This window comes from Phodopus roborovskii, unplaced genomic scaffold (genome assembly GCF_943737965.1).
Source record: "Phodopus roborovskii unplaced genomic scaffold, PHOROB, whole genome shotgun sequence".
Taxonomy (NCBI): Eukaryota; Metazoa; Chordata; class Mammalia; order Rodentia; family Cricetidae; genus Phodopus; species Phodopus roborovskii.
The window spans coordinates 34145269-34164299 of NW_026126567.1; the positions used below are offsets into that span (position 1 = coordinate 34145269).

At 44.8% G+C, this 19031-nt stretch overlaps 1 protein-coding gene across 5 annotated transcripts in view; it reads right to left on the reverse strand.

Annotated features, from left to right (window-relative positions):
• Positions 1-1062: 1062 nt before the first annotated feature.
• The window catches only part of LOC127235318 (anthrax toxin receptor-like), a 103181-nt gene continuing 85212 nt past the window's right edge, over positions 1063-19031 (reverse strand). For 2 of the 5 annotated variants that reach the window (XR_007835697.1, XR_007835695.1), the window contains exons 2-4: positions 7791-7889; positions 6302-6371; positions 3541-5002 (exon numbers count right to left, since the gene is read on the reverse strand). Coding sequence is in view for 1 of the 5 variants with exons in the window: in XM_051202562.1 (XP_051058519.1) it covers positions 4945-5002; positions 6302-6371 (128 nt within the window). In the remaining 4 variants the exon portion in view is untranslated. Of the gene's footprint in view, positions 1508-3540; positions 5003-6301; positions 6372-7790; positions 7890-19031 lie in introns of those variants that run through there. The other 3 variants (XR_007835698.1, XM_051202562.1, XR_007835696.1) reach the window with 2 other exon arrangements.

Below are 19031 nucleotides of genomic sequence, written 5' to 3' on the forward strand. Positions count from 1 at the left end.
AGTTTTGTGAAGGCTCTGGGTAAAAGACAGAGCTTGGGTCACATAAGTCATGCAGGCAAGAACTCCACATCTCAATCATGGTCAGTTGCCATGGGCCCGGGCAGTGTAAAGGAAGGTGGGGGGGGTCAAAGATACCTGGACCTAATTGGGGAGATCCTACTCGTCTCATCCCGTCACCAAAGAGTGCTTGGGCCCTATGGAATGGGTGGGGATGAGCCACAGAGGTCAGGCCACTGGCAGTGTCCATTTTGCTCCTAGGAGACCTGTGTTGGTTTCTGTGTAGCTCACAGGCAGGGAACTGGCAGGAATGGCTCTCAGATGGGCTGGGCAATTGCAGAAGACTTAGAAGCTCCCAAGAGGCAGCCATGGGCCCTCCACAGACAGGGTAGGGCATGGTGGGAGACCTGTGGGCTCTTTCTTCCTTTCCTGTAGGGTCTCCATATTGGGCCCTGGGGTTGCTGTCAGTCTTTCCCCTTTTTGGGGTTTACCTGGTCCTCATGGGTAGAGGAGCTTCAGATGGATGGCCACATTCTTGGACAATTCATTTAACTTAGAGGCTGTCTGTACCGATGTGCTCATGGCCACCACAGCCGTGATTGAACCCACAACTGCAAAAAAGATAACTGCAACTATGGCTGCTGTAATGCCAAAATCTCTCTGTCGTCTGAACACCGTCATAGCACTCGGGGCATCAACAGGCACGGGAATCCATCCGGTAGGTTGAGGAGGATTAGGATTGAACCATTCACCAAAATGCTCAGAGGTAGACCAAGCAAATTCGGCCACCCCATGAACTCTGCCCCTTATCATAAGGAAAGGGGACAAATCTGTGCAGCTGCCATTAATGCCACACAAGAGCCAGAGATCAAACGGGTTGGAAATATCCACCTGCTGCGGCTCCTGATCAGTAAAGTTTCTCCCAGCAAAGGTTTTATTGAATCTGGTACTAATTCCTGGTGAGAAGGTAAAATATCCCTTGCTCGCCCAAACAACCTTTCCTGATTGACATCCCGTCCAGGGAAGGAAACCACCTCCTCGTTTACTGGAACAGTGAGGGGCCCACTTAGGCTGATGGGGTGCTGGCTTGTCAAACTCACTCTTAGCAGGTCACCATCCATTTACCCAGGAGGCCTTGACCTCCCTAATGAGGCCTCCCATGGTGGGCACATCAAACCAAGCTGCAGATTGATTAAATAACTTAATGCACTGACTCTTATCACTAATATCACATAAAAGCATAGGCTTCCTGTTAAAACAAAACTCCTATTTTCATTTATACTAGCAATCTCACTATCATAAGGCAAATCTAAGCTTAGGACTAAAAAATCGAGGAAACAGATTTGCATCAGAGCGTATCGGCATGGGTCTTGAGAACACTGACAGGATCCCCCATCGTGGCTCCATCTGCACTGGTGGCCAAATCAGGTTGATGATCAATGGCAACAGCAGGCTCTTCATGTTTGTTGCACAATGTTGCACATGTTGAGGCACAATGGTTCTTGGCGATCTTGGGGGAAAACACAAATAGACCCTCACACCCATGCCAACACTGGATCAGGACCATGCCATAACCCGGTGATCACATCTTTCTATTTCACATAGCCTTTTAGACTCCCTCCTTGCCGCTGATGACGATCAGTGGCGGAAAGGCCATCAACATCCAAAATTAAAAAATTGAGGGTAAAAAGGGCTAAAGATATTCTTTCCTTGGGAGTTGGGCCTTGGCCTACTCCCCCTTTTTGTTTTATTAAGCATTCTTTTAGGGTGCGATGAGCTCGCTCTACAATCCCTTGTCCTTGAGGATTGTAGGGTAATCCATGGACAAACTGAACTTCCATTTGTTTGCAAAAGGAAGTAAATCTCTGAGCCTTATAAGCTGGCCCATTATCAGTTTTTAGCTGTTGAGATTTTCCCCAAGCCACCCAGGCTTCCAGGGAGTGTCCAATGACACTGTGGGCTTTTTCTCTGCTTAAAGGTGTAGCATGTACCACACCTGAACAAGTATCCACAGACACATGTACATATTTCAAAGCTCCAAGTTCTGAAATATGTGTGATACCCATGTGCCATATCTTTAGGGGCATTAACCCCCTAGGGTTTACCCGCACACCAAGTGGGTGTTGGTATATTATTCACTGTGGACAGTTCAAAACCACCTGTCGAGCATCTGCTCTGGACAAATGGAATTTCTGTTGAAGAGTCCTTGCATTCACATGAAATTGCTGATGGAATTGCCTAGCCTTATCTAAAGATGAGCTGGAAAAAATACATTCCACCCTTGTCCATTGATCAACAATGTCATTTCCTTCACTTAAGGGCCCAGGCAAATCCGTATGAGCTCTAATATGTTGAATATAAAAGCATTCCTTTCTCAACCAAATTAATCTTTGTAACTCTTGTAAGAGTGAACAAACAACACTACTAATTTTCATAGGGCCTGCTAATTCCAAAATTTTTACTGCATTCACCACATATGCTGAATCTGAGATCAAATTAAATGCAAATGGGCAAAATTTGAATACCTCGACTACAATTTTCAATTCCACAATTTGAGGGGATCCTGGCTGAAATTGACACAGCACAGAAGGCTTATTTGCAATCATATATGCCCCACAACTAGTTTTTGAACCATCAGTAAAAACAACATTTGGTGCCCCACTAAGTGGGACTGAGAAAGTTAGTTTTGGAAAAATCACAGGATGTTCCCTAAAGAATGATATTAAAGGATGCTTTGGATAATGATTATCTATCATTCCTTCAAACCCACATTGCAATATGGCCCAATTGTTGATAGTGCCACACAAGGTCTTAACCTGGTGACTGGGGTAAGGTACCACAAGTAGTGCCGGGGCACTCCAAAACATTGAATGCTTTGTTGAATTCCACTATGAGCCAAACTAGCGACTGCTAGTTCTATTGCTTTCCCTGGGGAGATGTTGGGATAAATCCAAAGCAATGGTCCTTCCTGCCATAACAACCCTGTAGGCTTATTATAGGTAGGGAGAATGCATAACGCGATAGCTTGACCTTCCTTCCATCTAGATAGAAATGCATTTTGTAGTCTTGCCCCAACTTTACATAAGGCTTCTCTCGCTTCAATAGTCAATTGCCTAGGAGACTCAAGAGCCGGATCCCCTACTAATATATTATAAAATGGCTTTAATTCATAATTTGGCAACTTTAAATAACTCCTAATCCAATTAACATCTCCTAATAACTTCTGAAAGTCATTTAACATTTTCAAATTATCCTTTCTCAACTCAATCCTTTGAGGAACAATTTGTCTTTCATACACTTTGGCTCCTAAATAATGAACAATCTTATCCTTTTGAACCTTTTCAGGGGCTATAACTAGGAGTCATGCAGTGTCTATTCAGGGCTTCAACTTGGGCTACAGTAAAAGAAGCTGAAATCCCATATGTTCTCACAGACTCAGCCAAAGTCTTGATGACCTTGAAGTCTAAAGGCTCCTCATATCTATTGCCTTGGGTGTTGTTCTTATGCTGTGCAGCTAATGCCTAAAAAACACAAACACAAGACTCAGCGCCATGTGGAGTTTATTGAGAGAAGGAAGAGAAAGAGAGGGTAGCTGGTGGCCAACCTAAAGCAGGAAAGAGAGAGAGAGAGAGAGAGAGAGAGCAAGTTGGGGCAAGAGAGAAACCAGAGAGAGGAACCAGAGAGAGAGGTGAGCTTGGTGCACTTGCTTTAAAAGGGGGCTTGTGCATGCATAACTGAGTCCTCTGGCAGGCAGGTAAAGCTTGAGCAGCCAGGTAAAGCTGACTTAGGGATGACAAGGCCATGAGCATCCAGCCCATTGTCAGGGCTGGGGTCAGCTGGCTGCTAGTTCCTAACATTCCCACCTCTTATTGTTATTAAAAAGGTGGGTGTTGGGCGTGGCAGGTTAGGGAATAAGGACCTTGAGTTCTGGAGACTGCTTCCTGCAGACTTGGGGGCATAGATTGTCTTTGGGGGATCAGAGAAAGCTGGGGTGTTGCCAAGTCCTGGTAGCTGGTTGTTTCATCACAGTTCTGACAGTATGGGGCTCTGGCATCTCTTTGAGACCTGGCAAGATGTTAGCAGAACAGAGGACAAGGTTAGGTTTTTTTCTCTTAGGTCTTAGTACTTAATGGGAGAAGTGTGAGGTGGGGGAGGGGCTCCCAAGGGGGTCCCGGGACAAAGGAAGGAAGTCCTGTCCTGAGGCCAGGAAAAAGTTGAGTAATATTTATTTGGAGTGAATCTGACCTGTAAATGGATCCAATTCTGCTCCCTGGAACTTAAAAGAATCCTTTAGTTTGTGAAAACATAAATATTAAGACACATTAGCAGCATACTCATATTAGAAATGATTTGGCTGAAAGAATTAACACATACAACTGGCAGATTTTTAGCACAATGTAACGCACCTTAATTGTAAGCTTATAGTTAGTTACCATCATATAGTGGCATAGTATGGTGTTTATTACTCTCAGAATTGGATTAGTAGCTTCTTAAAACTTTATTGATTCATGTTAAGACAATAAATAGGAGCAACCTTAAAATACCCATTTTTTTGAAATCTGTTTTGAAACAATTGGATTCTTTGCTGCTGCTTTAAGCTGACAAAGCTACCAGTCTTCAAAAGCATCAGAGTTCTTGAGAAGGATAAAATTTTTCCTGAATGATTAGAGTAACACAGACTTACTAGCTGGCAGCATGGACAGCCACCCCAGGTCCTCCACAGTTGTTGAAGTCAGAGGCTTTAAGGACATCTGCCTTCTACTGATGGCATGAGAACTGTGGATTAGGAGCTTTTGGAAGACTTTACCTACCTTTGGCCCAAGCAACATGGAGAAAGTCGATTCCACTGCCCTCTTGTCCAGGGTCCATAGAGCCTTTTGCAGCAGTTGAGATGAACAACAGGATTTCTCAGTGGCTATTGTTGCCACTTTTGTGGGTGGAGCTTCTTTAGTGTCCATCAGTCTTCTTGAAGGAAATGGGTGGTGCCAGCAGCTGGCCTGTCTCTCTGTTATAAAAGCATTTTAATGAAACATTTTAAATGCCATATTCTCTAGATCTCTGAGCATTTGATGGCTGTCTGATTGTTTAGCATACCTTAGTATACAAAATTTGTCTTTAGTTACTTGCCTTAAGCACATAGGTGGCTAGGTAAGGCTTTATCCCTGTAATTAATTAAACTGTTTGGAAAACTGGATCCAAGCTGAGAGGCTGTGGAAGGATGTTTTACTCAGAGCCCTGCAGCCTGACTATAACTGGTTTTAACTTAGTAGGTTAGACTTATACCTGTAGAGGACAAAGAGGTAGAGAAAAACTCCCTTTGATAATAGAGACTTGACCTTTATAAACAGCTTACAAGAAAGACTGGGTGGCATAAATATTTTGTTAGCTTGAAATAGGCATTTATAACCTTAAATGTTTACCACCATTTAAAGACACATAACAATTTAGAGTACAGTTGAATTTAAGTTGTATGAAGTTAGCTTACATTTACATCCTCCTCCTTACATCACCATTTCTCCTTTTCTTCCCCTCTCCGTTCTCTAAGGGATTGTTTCTGACCTTTTTCTAAGAGGGCCTGCAATTCCACCTCAGACTGTTTCCTCCTTATCAGACTCCCCTGTGCTCTTAACCTCTTCTGATCTTTCTTCTCATAGCATTTCTAGTTCAGCTTGCCCCTTTTCCACCGCCTCTCTACAGCATTTCTGGTCCTCAATGCAGCAATGCACTAACTTCCAAACAGTCTGACTCCGGAGTTTAGTGTCCCTTGTTCCCAAGGGAAGTCAATATCCCTGCCTAACTTGTCCCAGCATGCTAACTTAAGGTCTCCCTTAAGGAAGTACCCCAGAGACTCAGTTTGTTGAAAGTGTCACACACATCAGTCCTCATTGTAATGATGCTGAAATTCAGCACAGGCCTCCCTGACAGTGAACAGGTGGGTAGAGGAACTCTATTACCCAAAGCATAAAGACTCAAGCACTGCAGGGATGTGAAGGCTGCAGATTAGGCCAGAGGGGGTCTTCATGTCATATGACCACAATGAGCAGGAGCTAAGGAATCAGGGAGATATTCAAACGCCGGTTTGAACCCTGGAACCCATCATCTTCTCCATCCTGCCCTCATCAGTGCCTGGGCACTGTGTATTCCTAAGAACCTCCAGGGTCACTAACAGAGTCTTATAGAAAGGAAATGGAACCCATATAATGCAGACAGGTGCTTATAGCAGAGGACACACCCCAGTTTCGCTAAAGCTGGGAAACACAAATCTTGGAATTCCTAAAGAAGAACTTTAGCAAGGGACACTTACTCGCCAGTATGCTGTATCTTCGTTCCGGGACAATTTATGGTGGTATCAGTTATATCTGTAGGGCTTTCATCTAAAAGAAATTGGCATAAGACTATCAATAGGGAGCCCTTCCTCCACTGTCACCCTCTGTCTGAGAGCTGACACTGGCTGATGCCTGCTTACTCCCTCTGCTTCTTTTTGTTCAAGGGAAACTGTGGAGTTCCAACTCTGCCCCCTCCTGAACAGCACTCTGTTACCTAGCAAGCATATCCTGTACCCAAGGATCACTTGTTGGTGATTGAGGGAGAGAGCGAGAAAGACAGAGAGGGAGAGGAAGGGAGAGAGGGAAGACACACAGGAAAATATAAAAGAGTGCAGTGTGCTGTGACATGGGAAGTAGAGGGGTGGGGCATCCTGGGGAGAGGTCAGATGCTCAGTTACTGGTGATGAGTCCCTTCTTTTAGAGATATAATTTCTTATTTAAAGAATAAGTGTTTATACATGAAATGCTTGGAATTTAGCTAAAGATACACAGTGGCGAGACTGTCGGGGAGCTACACGGTGTGGATTGTGAACTCCTGGGCAGTGGCTATGGGTGCTTCAAGCCCATGAACTTTTTGGTACATTTGTGTTTGGTAGACCATGTGCACTGAAACTGATTTCGTGTGAAGTGCTGATGTGAGAGATGGGAGCAGCCAGGAAATGACCTTAGGGTTGGAGGCTCAGGGATAGGTGAGAGGCAAATGGGAAGAAGTTTGGGTGGTACTTCTAGTGCAATGGATGTGTCAGGGGCCATGGAGTCTCCAGATAAAGGCAGCATGAAGCGCTGGTGGCCTGGGTACAGGGATAGGAGAAGAGGAGCAAGAATGGCAACCAGGTTTAGACCAAGGAAATGGGTGGGGAGTTGTGTTGTTTGCTGAGCTGGAGAAGTCTCATAAGGGAATAAACATTTTTCTTTTCCTCCTTTGGGAGTCTGAGAGGAATTGTGAAACTGTGGCTGAAGCCGCTAATCAACACACATTCTATTCCCAGTCCCCTGAGCTGGGGCAAAAAGCTAAGAGCTGAGCTATATCCCCACTGGCTAGGCTTCCAGTTTCCCAGTCCTTTGTTTCCCCTGTGTGCTGTAATGAATGACTTTCCAGAAAGACCTGCTGGACATCTTTCATGCTCAGTCAGGAGGCTCTGCCTGTTGCATCTGGGGAGGCCATCTTGTGGGATTAGACTTCCATGAAGGGGAACAACAAAAGGCTAAATGGATGCTGTAGTGAGGAGGGGCCAGTGTCATGCCAGGCTCCAGATGCCTTTGGGAGCTGGGGTTTATTCTTTCACTGTGTGTGTGAAGAGAGATGGGAATAGGCATGGTGCTTGGTCCTCCTTCCATTGGTCCATGCTACCTATAGCTTCCCCATTGTGCGTGGTCTGCAAAGCAGAAGGCATGGCTGACTTTGAAGAATGATTGTGAATGGTAATGTGTACCTCATGGGTACTGGGATACCAATGCACTACTTACCAACAACCCTGGAGTCACTGAACGTGAACCTGCAAATAACTTGGCTCAGGTCATTTGTATTTTTAAATCCTCATCCGTTGACATTCACTTGAGAGGGATCTGCAAGGCAAACATTAAAGTGTTGGAGCAGGGGACTTGGGTGCCATGTTCTCTCTGCTCTCACCTTTCATGAAGGGCTACCTTGAAGATGGAATTCTCAGGCCCTTATCATACAGCGACATTATGTGGACCATCATCTATGGTCACTGAGTATCCATGCTAACATACCTGGGAAGGATCCTGAGAAGTTAGGAGTCCTACTGCAATCAGTGATGCAACAAGTCCAAAGTCATGAGAGTCCATCCCTGTTCTGAGCTATGCCAACTCAGCTGAAACCTTCCTGCTTGGAGACCTCACACACTCCCGAATCCACATGGGCATTGTAGCACAGGGCAAGGCCCTATCTGCACAGGGTTAGGGATCAGCATCCACCGTGTTGACTGTGATTCTGAGCATGAAGTCTATCCATTCTTTTCTGTGTTTCTCTGGTGTGCTAATAAAGACCCCAAGACCAAGGGGTAGGACATAAGGGATAGGTCTGGTCCCTAAACCACCCAAGAAAATACCTAAGAGGATTTGGCTCCTTAGACACAGGTCAAGTCCCTGATGCACACGAGAGAGTCCCTCACAGGAGATGCCCTGTCTCAGACACAGTTCTAGTACCTGACCCACTAAAGGGAGTTCTACACAGGAGGTGACCCCCATAGATATAGTTCTGGAGTCAATGCAGCTTTCTTCATTCTCATTCACCTTGCCCATCACTCTGGGGTTTAGCAGGGTCTTTCTAACATCTGCGAACACCTCCCTGACACTGACACAAAATGAAAAGGACAGAGTGAGGATGGCTGGGTGGGTGAGACCATAGGCAGGATTCTACCTTTTCCTCATTTGCCTGCATCGCTAACTTGGTCGGGGCTGAGAGCCAGCTCTATCCTCCCTTCTGTGTCATCTTGACACCTCAGCGTAGTAGACCAAGGATCCTCATTTACAAGGACCCTCACCAGACCCCATAGCACACATGTTGTCTCAGTGCGACCTCAAGAAAACAGCTAAGTCTATTTCATTTCTGGTGCTGGCACCTACCTTAGGTTTCCCTGAAAGTGACAGTTATTCCTATATGCAGGATTGTACACAAAAGCCAACATTTTAACAGTCCAGGGGCTGAGCTATATATGCGTGCCTAGTTAGGGCATGTATACCAATAAAACACAACCCGATGTGTCCTTTAGAAATACTACATAACCACCCAATCGGACATCACACAAACACACACACACGCATACACACACACAAGCACACACTCATACACACCCCATCAAATTTTTTAATACAATATATATACACACAAGTAGACATACTACTTTTCTACTTAAAACAACACACAATTTATTTCTCTCTCACTTATAAACACATTAGACAGTTATTATACATACTATTCCTATGTAAACGACAATATAAATACATGAATATATAGTATACACTACAAGTCACATAAAAGCTCAGACATGTAGTGTATATGATAAAAACACATCATGTGGCTCTTACACATTATATGCCCATCCATACCACAATACAACAACACAGAACACCCTAACATACATAGCACAGTCATTGTCACACTTTCTCCTGACACGCCTGTTTTAGCCACTTGCACCACAGCCTCTCCACAACCCGTATCACATTATGTATATCACATACACACTGCTCTCGCACATCCATCCAAAGCACACTTAACACACGCAAGCATTCCTGGGCTTTTCTGTGTCAATGTTGCAAACTTTCAGACTATTTTCCTGCATCTATTTTCAAAGGCCTAAGAACCACACCGTCAGGGATTAGCTGCAGCATCACTCCTGATGCCAGTTTTCTGTATTAGTTACTTTTCTCGTTGAGGTTGTGACAAAATGCCAGAAAAAAAAAATCAACTTAAATAAGGTGATTTTAGTTCATAGTAAGCATGCAGTCCTTCATGTAAGGGAAGGATGCATGGTGGCAGGAGCATGATGCTTGGGGTCATATTACATCCACAATCATAAATGACAGAGAGGAGAATGCCAGAGCTCCCTTCCTTTCATCTTGTTATTAATCAGCTTGGGATCTCAGACCAATAAATATTGCTGTCTGTATCTAGAGTGGTTTTTCCCACTTCAGTTAACTCAGTTGAGAAACTCCCTTATGGTCATGCTAACAGGTTTGTCTACTATTAATTCTAGTTTCTATGATTAATATTATCACTACAGATGTTACATGTACCAAACGCATCATGGAAGCACCACACACAGAATGGACATCCCATACAAGCCACACTCAGAAACAATATCACACCGTACACATACTCATACAAATGTACTCACTCTATTGAGTAACACCATTTGCCCATGTCTGTGACCCCTCAGCTCTTACCTTTTGTACAGACATAGGATGGCGTCACGGAAAACACCTGAATATGGGACTTGGAAGAAATCTGAGAGAGGGAGATGGAAATGGAAATGGAAATGGAAATGGGCAGGACAGTAAGCCTCAGGGAATGCATACAAGGCCCTCCAGTCTTCTACAACCCACTTACTTTGTCAACAATGCCCTGCAGGGCAGGGAAGCCTTGTTTGGCCTCAAAGGTATGATCTGGGCTGTCTGCAACTGGGGCCATCTATGATAGGAGAAGGTATCTGGGTTGAACTTCAGAGTCAGTGGATGTAACAGACTTGGTGCAGGAACTGTTACTCTCAGGCCATGGTGAACCTAGGGTGTCAAATACTCACTGGCTTAGGCAGTGGGAAGCTCTGCTGTCCACTCTTCAGAGAGGGTTGGTTTAATTACCCTAGTGAGCTGCCCTTTTACACTGGCTAATTCTAGCCTACAGCACCTTGGGTAGATGAGATTCCCCACTTCTTGGCACTGAAAGATGCTTCACAGTCTTGCTCTAATAGCTATTCAGGGGTACTTGGTCACCTGATCTGACTTACCTGCCACTTAATCTAGTGGTAGACACCCACTGTTAGAACAGTTGCCCCCAATTGTCTGGAAATTTTGGCCTAAAAGAAAGAAGATGCTGAAAAAAGAAAGCACTTAAATACCAGAGGCAAAATGCCAGCAGTTTTGGTGCTGACTTACCTCTTCCATGGTCTGTTTAAAATTTTTCTCAATCAGAAGACCATCAGTCATTGCCAGTATTACTGACTGTATTTTGCTCCCTAAGGAGGGAACAATAAATTGATGGGTTGGTAGGGGACACGCTAGGAATGCCCAGTGAGTGAGGCTGCAGATGCAGCGATGTTCCCTGCAGCAAAGCTTGTTGTCCCTCACTGTTTTGTCTCATAGTGTGAGAAGAAGTCTTGTGCACTATTTTATACAGAGGGGATGGGATCCTACCATTAGGCCTGACCTTTTATATCCTGGCTGTGGAATAGCCTAATTGCAGTCTAGTCACTGTGCTATAAGCCCAGCCTCTCCCTGGGTTCTGGAGAAGCAGGAGGGCTTCCTGGATGATGATGACCAGTGAGGCATGTGGAATCTGTGGCCAGCCAGCTTCAGGCACAATGTTAGGGATATTTTACTGAACAGTAGGCTTAGCAATTAATGCCTGCAATATACTAAAAAAAAAATTACCTTTCAGACCTGTATAACTAGCTTAGTCAGTATTCCTGCTGAATGCAAGGCTGTACCTGATAACCAGAACCAATGATATTATTCTCTCAATATAGATAGACACAGTCCTAGACGTCATGATGCCCAAAAGACACTATATGAGCACATACATATATATGAGACCACAGCTGATGGTCTGTTCTGCATATCAGGAGAGACCCCACTTTGATGTTCCATGGAGATGGAGAGTGTCCCTAGGATCCTCCTCACACTTGAATCATAGACTTATTTAGCCACTGGACTCTCCCTTCTGAGCTGGACCTTTCTTTGATTTCATGAACACTGAGACAGGAGGGGACAGGGAAGTCAGTGGGCCCCGTATGGAAACGTCTGTTTTCTTTGATTTCATCTACATTTTTGGGCACCCCGGTCTTGGAGACTGGGACAGAGATCTTGTCCATTCAGTCCCTGGAGAACATGCAGGGATTTGAGCTAGGGTTTCACAGGGTAGTGGCATCTGAATTGTGGATGGGGGACCTGATGTCACTGTCACCCTCCTTTGGAGCAGTCTATTAGTCAGTGAGTAGGGCTAAAGGGGGCCATGTCACCAGCTAAGCCACTGCTCAACTCCCATGTCCACTGTCTCGGAGCCCTGGCATGACTCACTCTTCTAGGCTGCTGATGGCAGCAGCTGGTCTACTTAGGTCCTAGCCTCACTGTGGACTGTTCAAGCTACCCACAGAGAAACCTGAACCTGGGATTCGGGCCCAGAGGGCCATCCTTGAGGTATCTGTGTTGGTCCGTAGGCTGGAAACAACATGACCTGTCAGGTGGTGTGAAACACATAAAGCACACTGAGGCAGGCAGGCCTGTGTCTGAAGGACATTCTAGGACAAGAAAGGGACATGAGGTCCAGGATAATCTAATGTGGCAAAGCTAAGCAGTCACAGCAAGGTGATCTACAGTGGATAATGATGTGGCTTCCTATTGCACAACAGTGAGGCTTTACAGGGTCTGAGCTCTGATAGTGCCATGCTTGGCCCAGATACGAAGTCTAGAAGATGAGAGAATCATGCTCATCACACCCAGTGGTGACAAAACCAGGGATTTCCAACCCCAGTCCTGCCCTCATCTCTTTTCCTGAAGAGCCAAATCCAGTTCTCTCCCCTTTGACCAGCCTAGCCCCACTCTTTGCCATCACCAAGCCTCCTCTCACCCCATCACATACCCCTCTGCCTGGACTTAGAATCTATGCTTTTGCCTGACCCAGTCCACTATCCTCTTCCTATCTCTGTCCTCCATGTAGCTCAGACTCGACTCCTCCACTCAGCCTATGACAATCCCTGCCCTGCCCAGGCTCTCCCTTTGCCTTCCCTATGACCACAGTGTCTGTGTTCTCCTTGCCATAATCGCCCTCTGGGATTCGCTCAGCCACTCAAATTTAATTATGTTCCTGCAAAACCTAGCCACTATGGTATGCTACACCAGGCCTTGTCTGAATCCCTGGGAGCCAGACACTTTCTGCCCCATCGCCCTGATGGACCTTAGATGCCATGTCCATTGACTCAGAGGCTCTTATCCCATCCGCTAGGTGGGTCTCCCTCACTTCCTGCTCCTGGCTTGTCTACAGGACCCAGGACAGAGATTGTCACTCCTCCAGACACCCCAATCCCTAGTGCCCCCACACCTCTTTCTGGGTTCTAACTCTGTATGGAGTCTATAGGAGAGCATGTAAAGTTGACCCAACCTTGTCAGTCAGAAGCCCTTAACTCCTTATATCTGGAATGCTGGGCACAGTTGGGCCACCTCACTTCCTGTTCCCCATAGCTTCCTATGGCATTTAGCAAAACCTTAGGGAAAGTGACCTGAAGATTGTATGTAAAAATTGAGAGGTTTCATAGATACCATCCCGGAAATTCCATTGGTCGTAGTCTTTGCAGATACTTGAAGGCAGCCTTGAGAAAAGTGGGACCGGGTGGCTTTGCCTGGCACCCCAGACAGTGAGTATCTCTCTAGATGTGGAGCGTGCTGATGAGCATCAAATCAGAGCTTTCTCACTACACCTTTAGACCTGCTACAAATTTCCGGTCAATAAAAAATGCCTCTTATCCTTATTCTTTTGGTTCTTTAGAAGATAGGAAAAGTGGTTGGGTATGACAAATGGATTATACTGATTTAGGATATGGTGAGGTAGCAGAGGCAGGACCCTGCAGGGAGGCATAAGGCACATGCTTGTGCATGGGGACTGGGAGGAGTTGAGAATATAGCGTTCCTTGTGCAGTAGACACATCTTAGAGCACAGAGTTTGTGTTTTGGGAAAGTACTCTGCGCTGGTAGGACAACAGATCTTCTGGTTACAAGGTCCCTCTGAGACGTTGAAACACTCCCTATTGGGATGTAGGAATCCGTGTGGTACATGGTTGTTGTGTGATAGGAACACAGTCTCTATCAGTGCAAAAGCAACTGGGATTCATGACAGTGGTGTGGGTTCATTGCCCCTAGAGGAGGAAGAAAATCAGAAGGTCACAGAGATGTCATTGGAAGGCTGAAGCTGCCTGAATTGAGGTGGAGTTAGGACCCATTAGGACTCAACTGGCTATGCTGGTCTAGTTGATGTTTCTATGAATCAAATAAAATCATAACATGAAGTTACTAGTGTCAAGTCCTAATTTAAATCCAAATTAAAATTGGGGAAGCTGAGTATTTATGAAGGAGAGAATTTCTTTCATATAGAAAACTACCACACAACAGTGCTAGGACCACATTGCCCAAACTTTTCACATCAAAGACTGTACACACACACACACACACACACACACACACACACACACACACACAAGCAAATACTCACGCAGAGCAACTCCATAGCAACCTGCAGTACAGATACCTACAAATACATTTCCTTTCAAATCCCTTGTACAAACATCAGTCTACAAGGCCATCTACTCATTAATGATGGGCTCAAAGGTATGCACTGGTGCTGTTGCCACCTCTTCTGGACCCTTTAGTACTCTTCTATGATTCCTTGTGGCCAAAGGTTATTGTCTCCAAAGTAACTGTGAGAATCTTCTAATTTTGCACTTAAAGTTTCCCTCTATTCTCATAAATTGCACACCACACACTCTAGAATTTACGATCTTCTTTGCAATGTCTCAGATATCACAAATCGTTCATTTCAGAGAATTTCTTTGGTGATTAGGTTGGTATCAGAAAAGTCCCTTTATTTTTGACTGTTTCAAATATGTTGCATTAGAGAAAGGTGCATCTGCTAGAGACCCTCAAATGGTGTTCTACAAACTATTTCTATTTCTAGTTTCAGTTTTAGAACATGTCTGCAAGAACACCAAAGGACCTCACTATGATTCTCATCAAATTTCACTTGGCATTACAGAAAACACTTGAATACAACATTTGGAAGCAATCTGAGAGAATGATATGGAAATGGAAATGGGCAGGACAGTAAGCCCCAGGGAATGCATACAAGGCAGTCCATTCTTCAACATCCCACTTAATTTATCCACGATTTCTTGCAGAGCAATAAACCCTTGTTTCACCTCAAAGGTGTGATTTGGGCTATCTGCAACTTGGGCCATCTATGGTAGGAGGAGAGTATCTGGTTTGACTAAGGAAAACTATAACCATACTATCTGTCTACAACTCTCTCAAAGAACACTGAAGGATACCATATAAACTCTAGAAATGACAGAGACATCTCCCACTTAAAGTTATTCTGTAATATTCCATCTTCAGCCTTTAGGCCATAGTGAGTCTGGCAGACTCCTCAGCAAAGTAGGACAGTTTAAACTGTCCACCTATATTGGCAGTTTGTCAGATATTTTTCTCTGTGTCCTTCAGAACTCCGGCAGACTCTTCCATGAAGCAGAAACCCTGTGTGGGTCCTCATGTCCAGTTTATACAGCACAAAGTCAAACAGTCCAGACAAGAGCACTATCTTGCCCAAATGGCTAATCTTGTCATATTAAAAGCAATCTCCATAACGAGTTTCTTTGATGTCCATCTTTCTTTCTGGCACAAATGGTGTTTCCAGGAAGTTATGTCTCACTGTCAAGAAAAACCCTATCCATTTTCAATGCCATGAAAGGTTTGAAGAATGCCTGTCCATCTCTAAAGTATGGCAGGAAGCATTGTATCCCTTTAGGCAGAAGCCCTGTTCTTTTTATTTTTTTGTTTCTTGAGACAGGATCTCTCTACATAGCCCTAGCTGTCCTGGAGCTCACTCAGTAGACCAGGTCCACCTGGAACTCAAAGAGACCCACCTGCTTCTGATTCATGAGAGCTTCGATTAAAGGCATGCCCCAGCACAGCTGTTTTGTCCTTAATTCTGTAAACAATCATTTGATAATTTGGCTTCAAGTTTATCTCATTTTAATTCTCCTTATAATTTTTCTGACACGTGGAAGATTGATCCCTTGCTTTTAGCTATAATTTGCATTGGTGGGCTGTGCATTGACTAAGTTGGTAAGCATGAGCCTATGTGAGTAGTCCATAGGCAAACACAGCTGGTGTCTTCTACTAGTTGCCTTTTGTAACCCAGGAAAGGCACAGAAAGGCAAACAATTACTACCATCCAACTGAATCTGGAGTTTTAACCTCAACATGGACACAGGGAAAGGGGTCAGCCATGTGTGATGCCTCAGATTGCTAAGCCCAACTCTGGAGGAGTTGCAGGAGGGTTATAATGGGACTGAGGTAGCTTGGACTATATACTGAGTTCTAGGTCTTCCTAGGTTACAGAATGACACAGTTTTAAAATATTATGAGAAAGGGGTGGTGGTGGGGGGAATCACAGACATGTAGCATGTTATAAGAGTGGGCCATGACCTGGCTCAGGTGTGGCACTGAAGGGAAGATGCAGGTGTGGATGAGGATTAAAAAAAACAAGAAATTATGGGATGGGAGTATGTATCTAAAAGCTGTAGAAACTGGAAGGTTCTGTGGAACTGATAAGAGCACATCTAAGTTGTGTGTTTAGCAGATGGCCAGGTTCAAGGCCTATCTCAGGATTGGGGAAGAAGATAACATAGAAATAGTTGAAGACTAACACACTATATGGGTCATCACAGCTGTTGAGGTACCATGACCATGAGCACCTCCTGGCTTTGGGATGCAGCATGTGTGAATCAAGGGCCCAATTTCTAGAATGGAAAGAGAAGGAAGATGTTGGGAGGGGCAGGCCTCTCTGAAGGACACTTATTTGGGTAGAGGCCAGAGCTCCAGCTTGTCAGCCCATACAGCACGGAGAGCTGACCAGCTGGCTCAGGGCTGGTGAGTCCCAGCTGTGCATCTACTGTTCAGAGCTGGAAGTGAATGTTTGGCTAGGAGCTTTGTGACTTCAGGAAGCACTGTGGACTTAGAGAGATGCAGGGTACCATTACAGACATCTCCAGATTCTTAGTGCTTAAAAAGACATCTCCAGAAAGGAAAATGTAGTTCTAATCATTACAAATGTAGTACAAATTAAGCTAATTGGTGAGCCAAATGCCTGCCTTTATCTGGTCCCTAAAATTGGGAGAGTGGCTTAGGGGACAATTGTCAGGTTTGTGTGCCATCTTATGGAACAGTTTAGTATTAATATCTGCTACCTCACCCTCATCCCCCAGGTCTGGGATTGAGGTCTGGGCACAGAATGAGGAAGGTATGAGGTTGCCAAGGCAGGATACCCCTAGGCAGGGATGTGGCATTGGACAGGACATTCACAATCCCACTGTATGTCCAGGGCACTGGCTCTACAGATGTACCTTGTATCCACCTCATAAACTGAGCCCTGTGCTCCCTTTTGCTGGCAAGTTCTACCAGGCCAATGGCTCTCTGGGTTCCCTTCCTGAGATGTTCAACTCTACCTAAGACAACAACAAACAAGGGAAGACAGTTACAAGATTTTAGTCACAAGAGATGGAATATCTGAGTTTGAGACTCCTGAGTTAATCCCAAGTACCTTGGTGTCCTTGTCCTCCTCAAACTGTCACAGGGATCACAATTTCAGGCTCATTAATCCCTCATTTGTCCACAAGACTGTATACCTCCTTTCACAATCATGCAGCCTGGCCTGAGCAGCTGCACCCCAAGCCACTGTGATATCATGTGTTTGTCATGTGACAGAAAGTAGAAGGCACAGCTTGGTCTGAGATGTCTAGTCAGGGTACTTGTCTGAGGTCCTCCTTCAAGTAAGCCCAGGAAACACCACAGCAGCCATGCTGGTGATAACACAGAACAGAGTTTGATGTCTCTAATTGAAATTTTTCATGAAGTATGTTTTTATTAGATTTCCCCTCCCCAAATTAATTGCAGGTCCTTTCCACTTTCCCTCCCAATTTTTTCTCTCTTTTTTAAAGACACAAAGGAAAAATTCAATAAACACAAACAGAAGCACAAAAACATAAATAAACAAGCAAAAGGCCAATAAGATTAAAAAAAATAAAAAATTTCAAAAATACTTTGTGTTTTGTGTTCAGCAAGTACTCCTGGACATGGATAAAAGTGATAGTTTTTCCTTTGTCAGTGGTTATTGATCATCTTAGTTGGAGATGGGAGCCTGTGCTTACTTCCTCCATTTAGTTATGGGACCCTCCCTGACTTGAATGTGTGCAGGTCTCCTTTGTTCTGCCAGAGTCTCTGTGAGTTCTTAAGTTCCTGTTTTATTGAACATAATTGGACCTATCTGTCTCCCCACTGCCTGCGCTGAGTCCTATTCTTCTGGGCCCAGTTTGTAGGAAGGGGCAGTAGGCAGGTGTGGAAATCTTACAGGACAGGCTAATCTTGGCTGGGCACATGCTGGTGGGCGCTGTTTTTGTCCACACAGCTGTCAGTTTCCTGGGGATCTCAGTAAAGGTGGGTGGGAGAGGACAGGAATGGATGTGGAAACACAGGGCTCCCTGTGGGTCAGGATCCTCTCCACTACACAGACCAGTTACAGGCACCTGCTCAGCTTGGGCCACATCATTAAAACCAACCCCCACTCCCATGGCATCCTACAGCTGACAAGTGATATACACCTTCTAGTTGGGGTCACTTTACAAATGGACCTGTGCAGTTTGGCAAACTATATGTTTTACCCAAGATAGTCAAGAAGGAAATACAGTTCTTTATAATTCTCCTGGGTACCCTATTCCTATAGTGTTGGGCAAAATCTTATGGCCAGAATGCACCAGTCAGCTGTCATGGATGATGCCCTCATGTCAAGAAGGGTCCAGTCTGCATGGATATTTCAGTTCAGGTAGCTGTTGATACATAGGGCAAGGTCTCTGGGCCTGGTCACTTCAGATACACTGTGGTACTCTAAAATGTAGAAGACAATTTTCTGTGACACCTGACAGCTGCCTCCCTTCAGCCCACCATTCAGAGACACTGCCAACTTATTAAAAGCTTCAGTCAGGAAAGATTCATGGAGGTGGCCCAGGCCAATCAGTTTTCATTTGGTCTGATCATTTTGGCAGCTATAATAAAGCATCACAAACCACATGGCTTACAAACAATAGGGATTTACTCTTCACTCAGCACAGGAGGGTGAGGTCTATGGCTGAAGCAGACTAGTGTCTGGTTAGTCAGTTCTGTGGCTCCTGATAATGCCTCTGGCCGTTTTCTAATATGACAGATGAA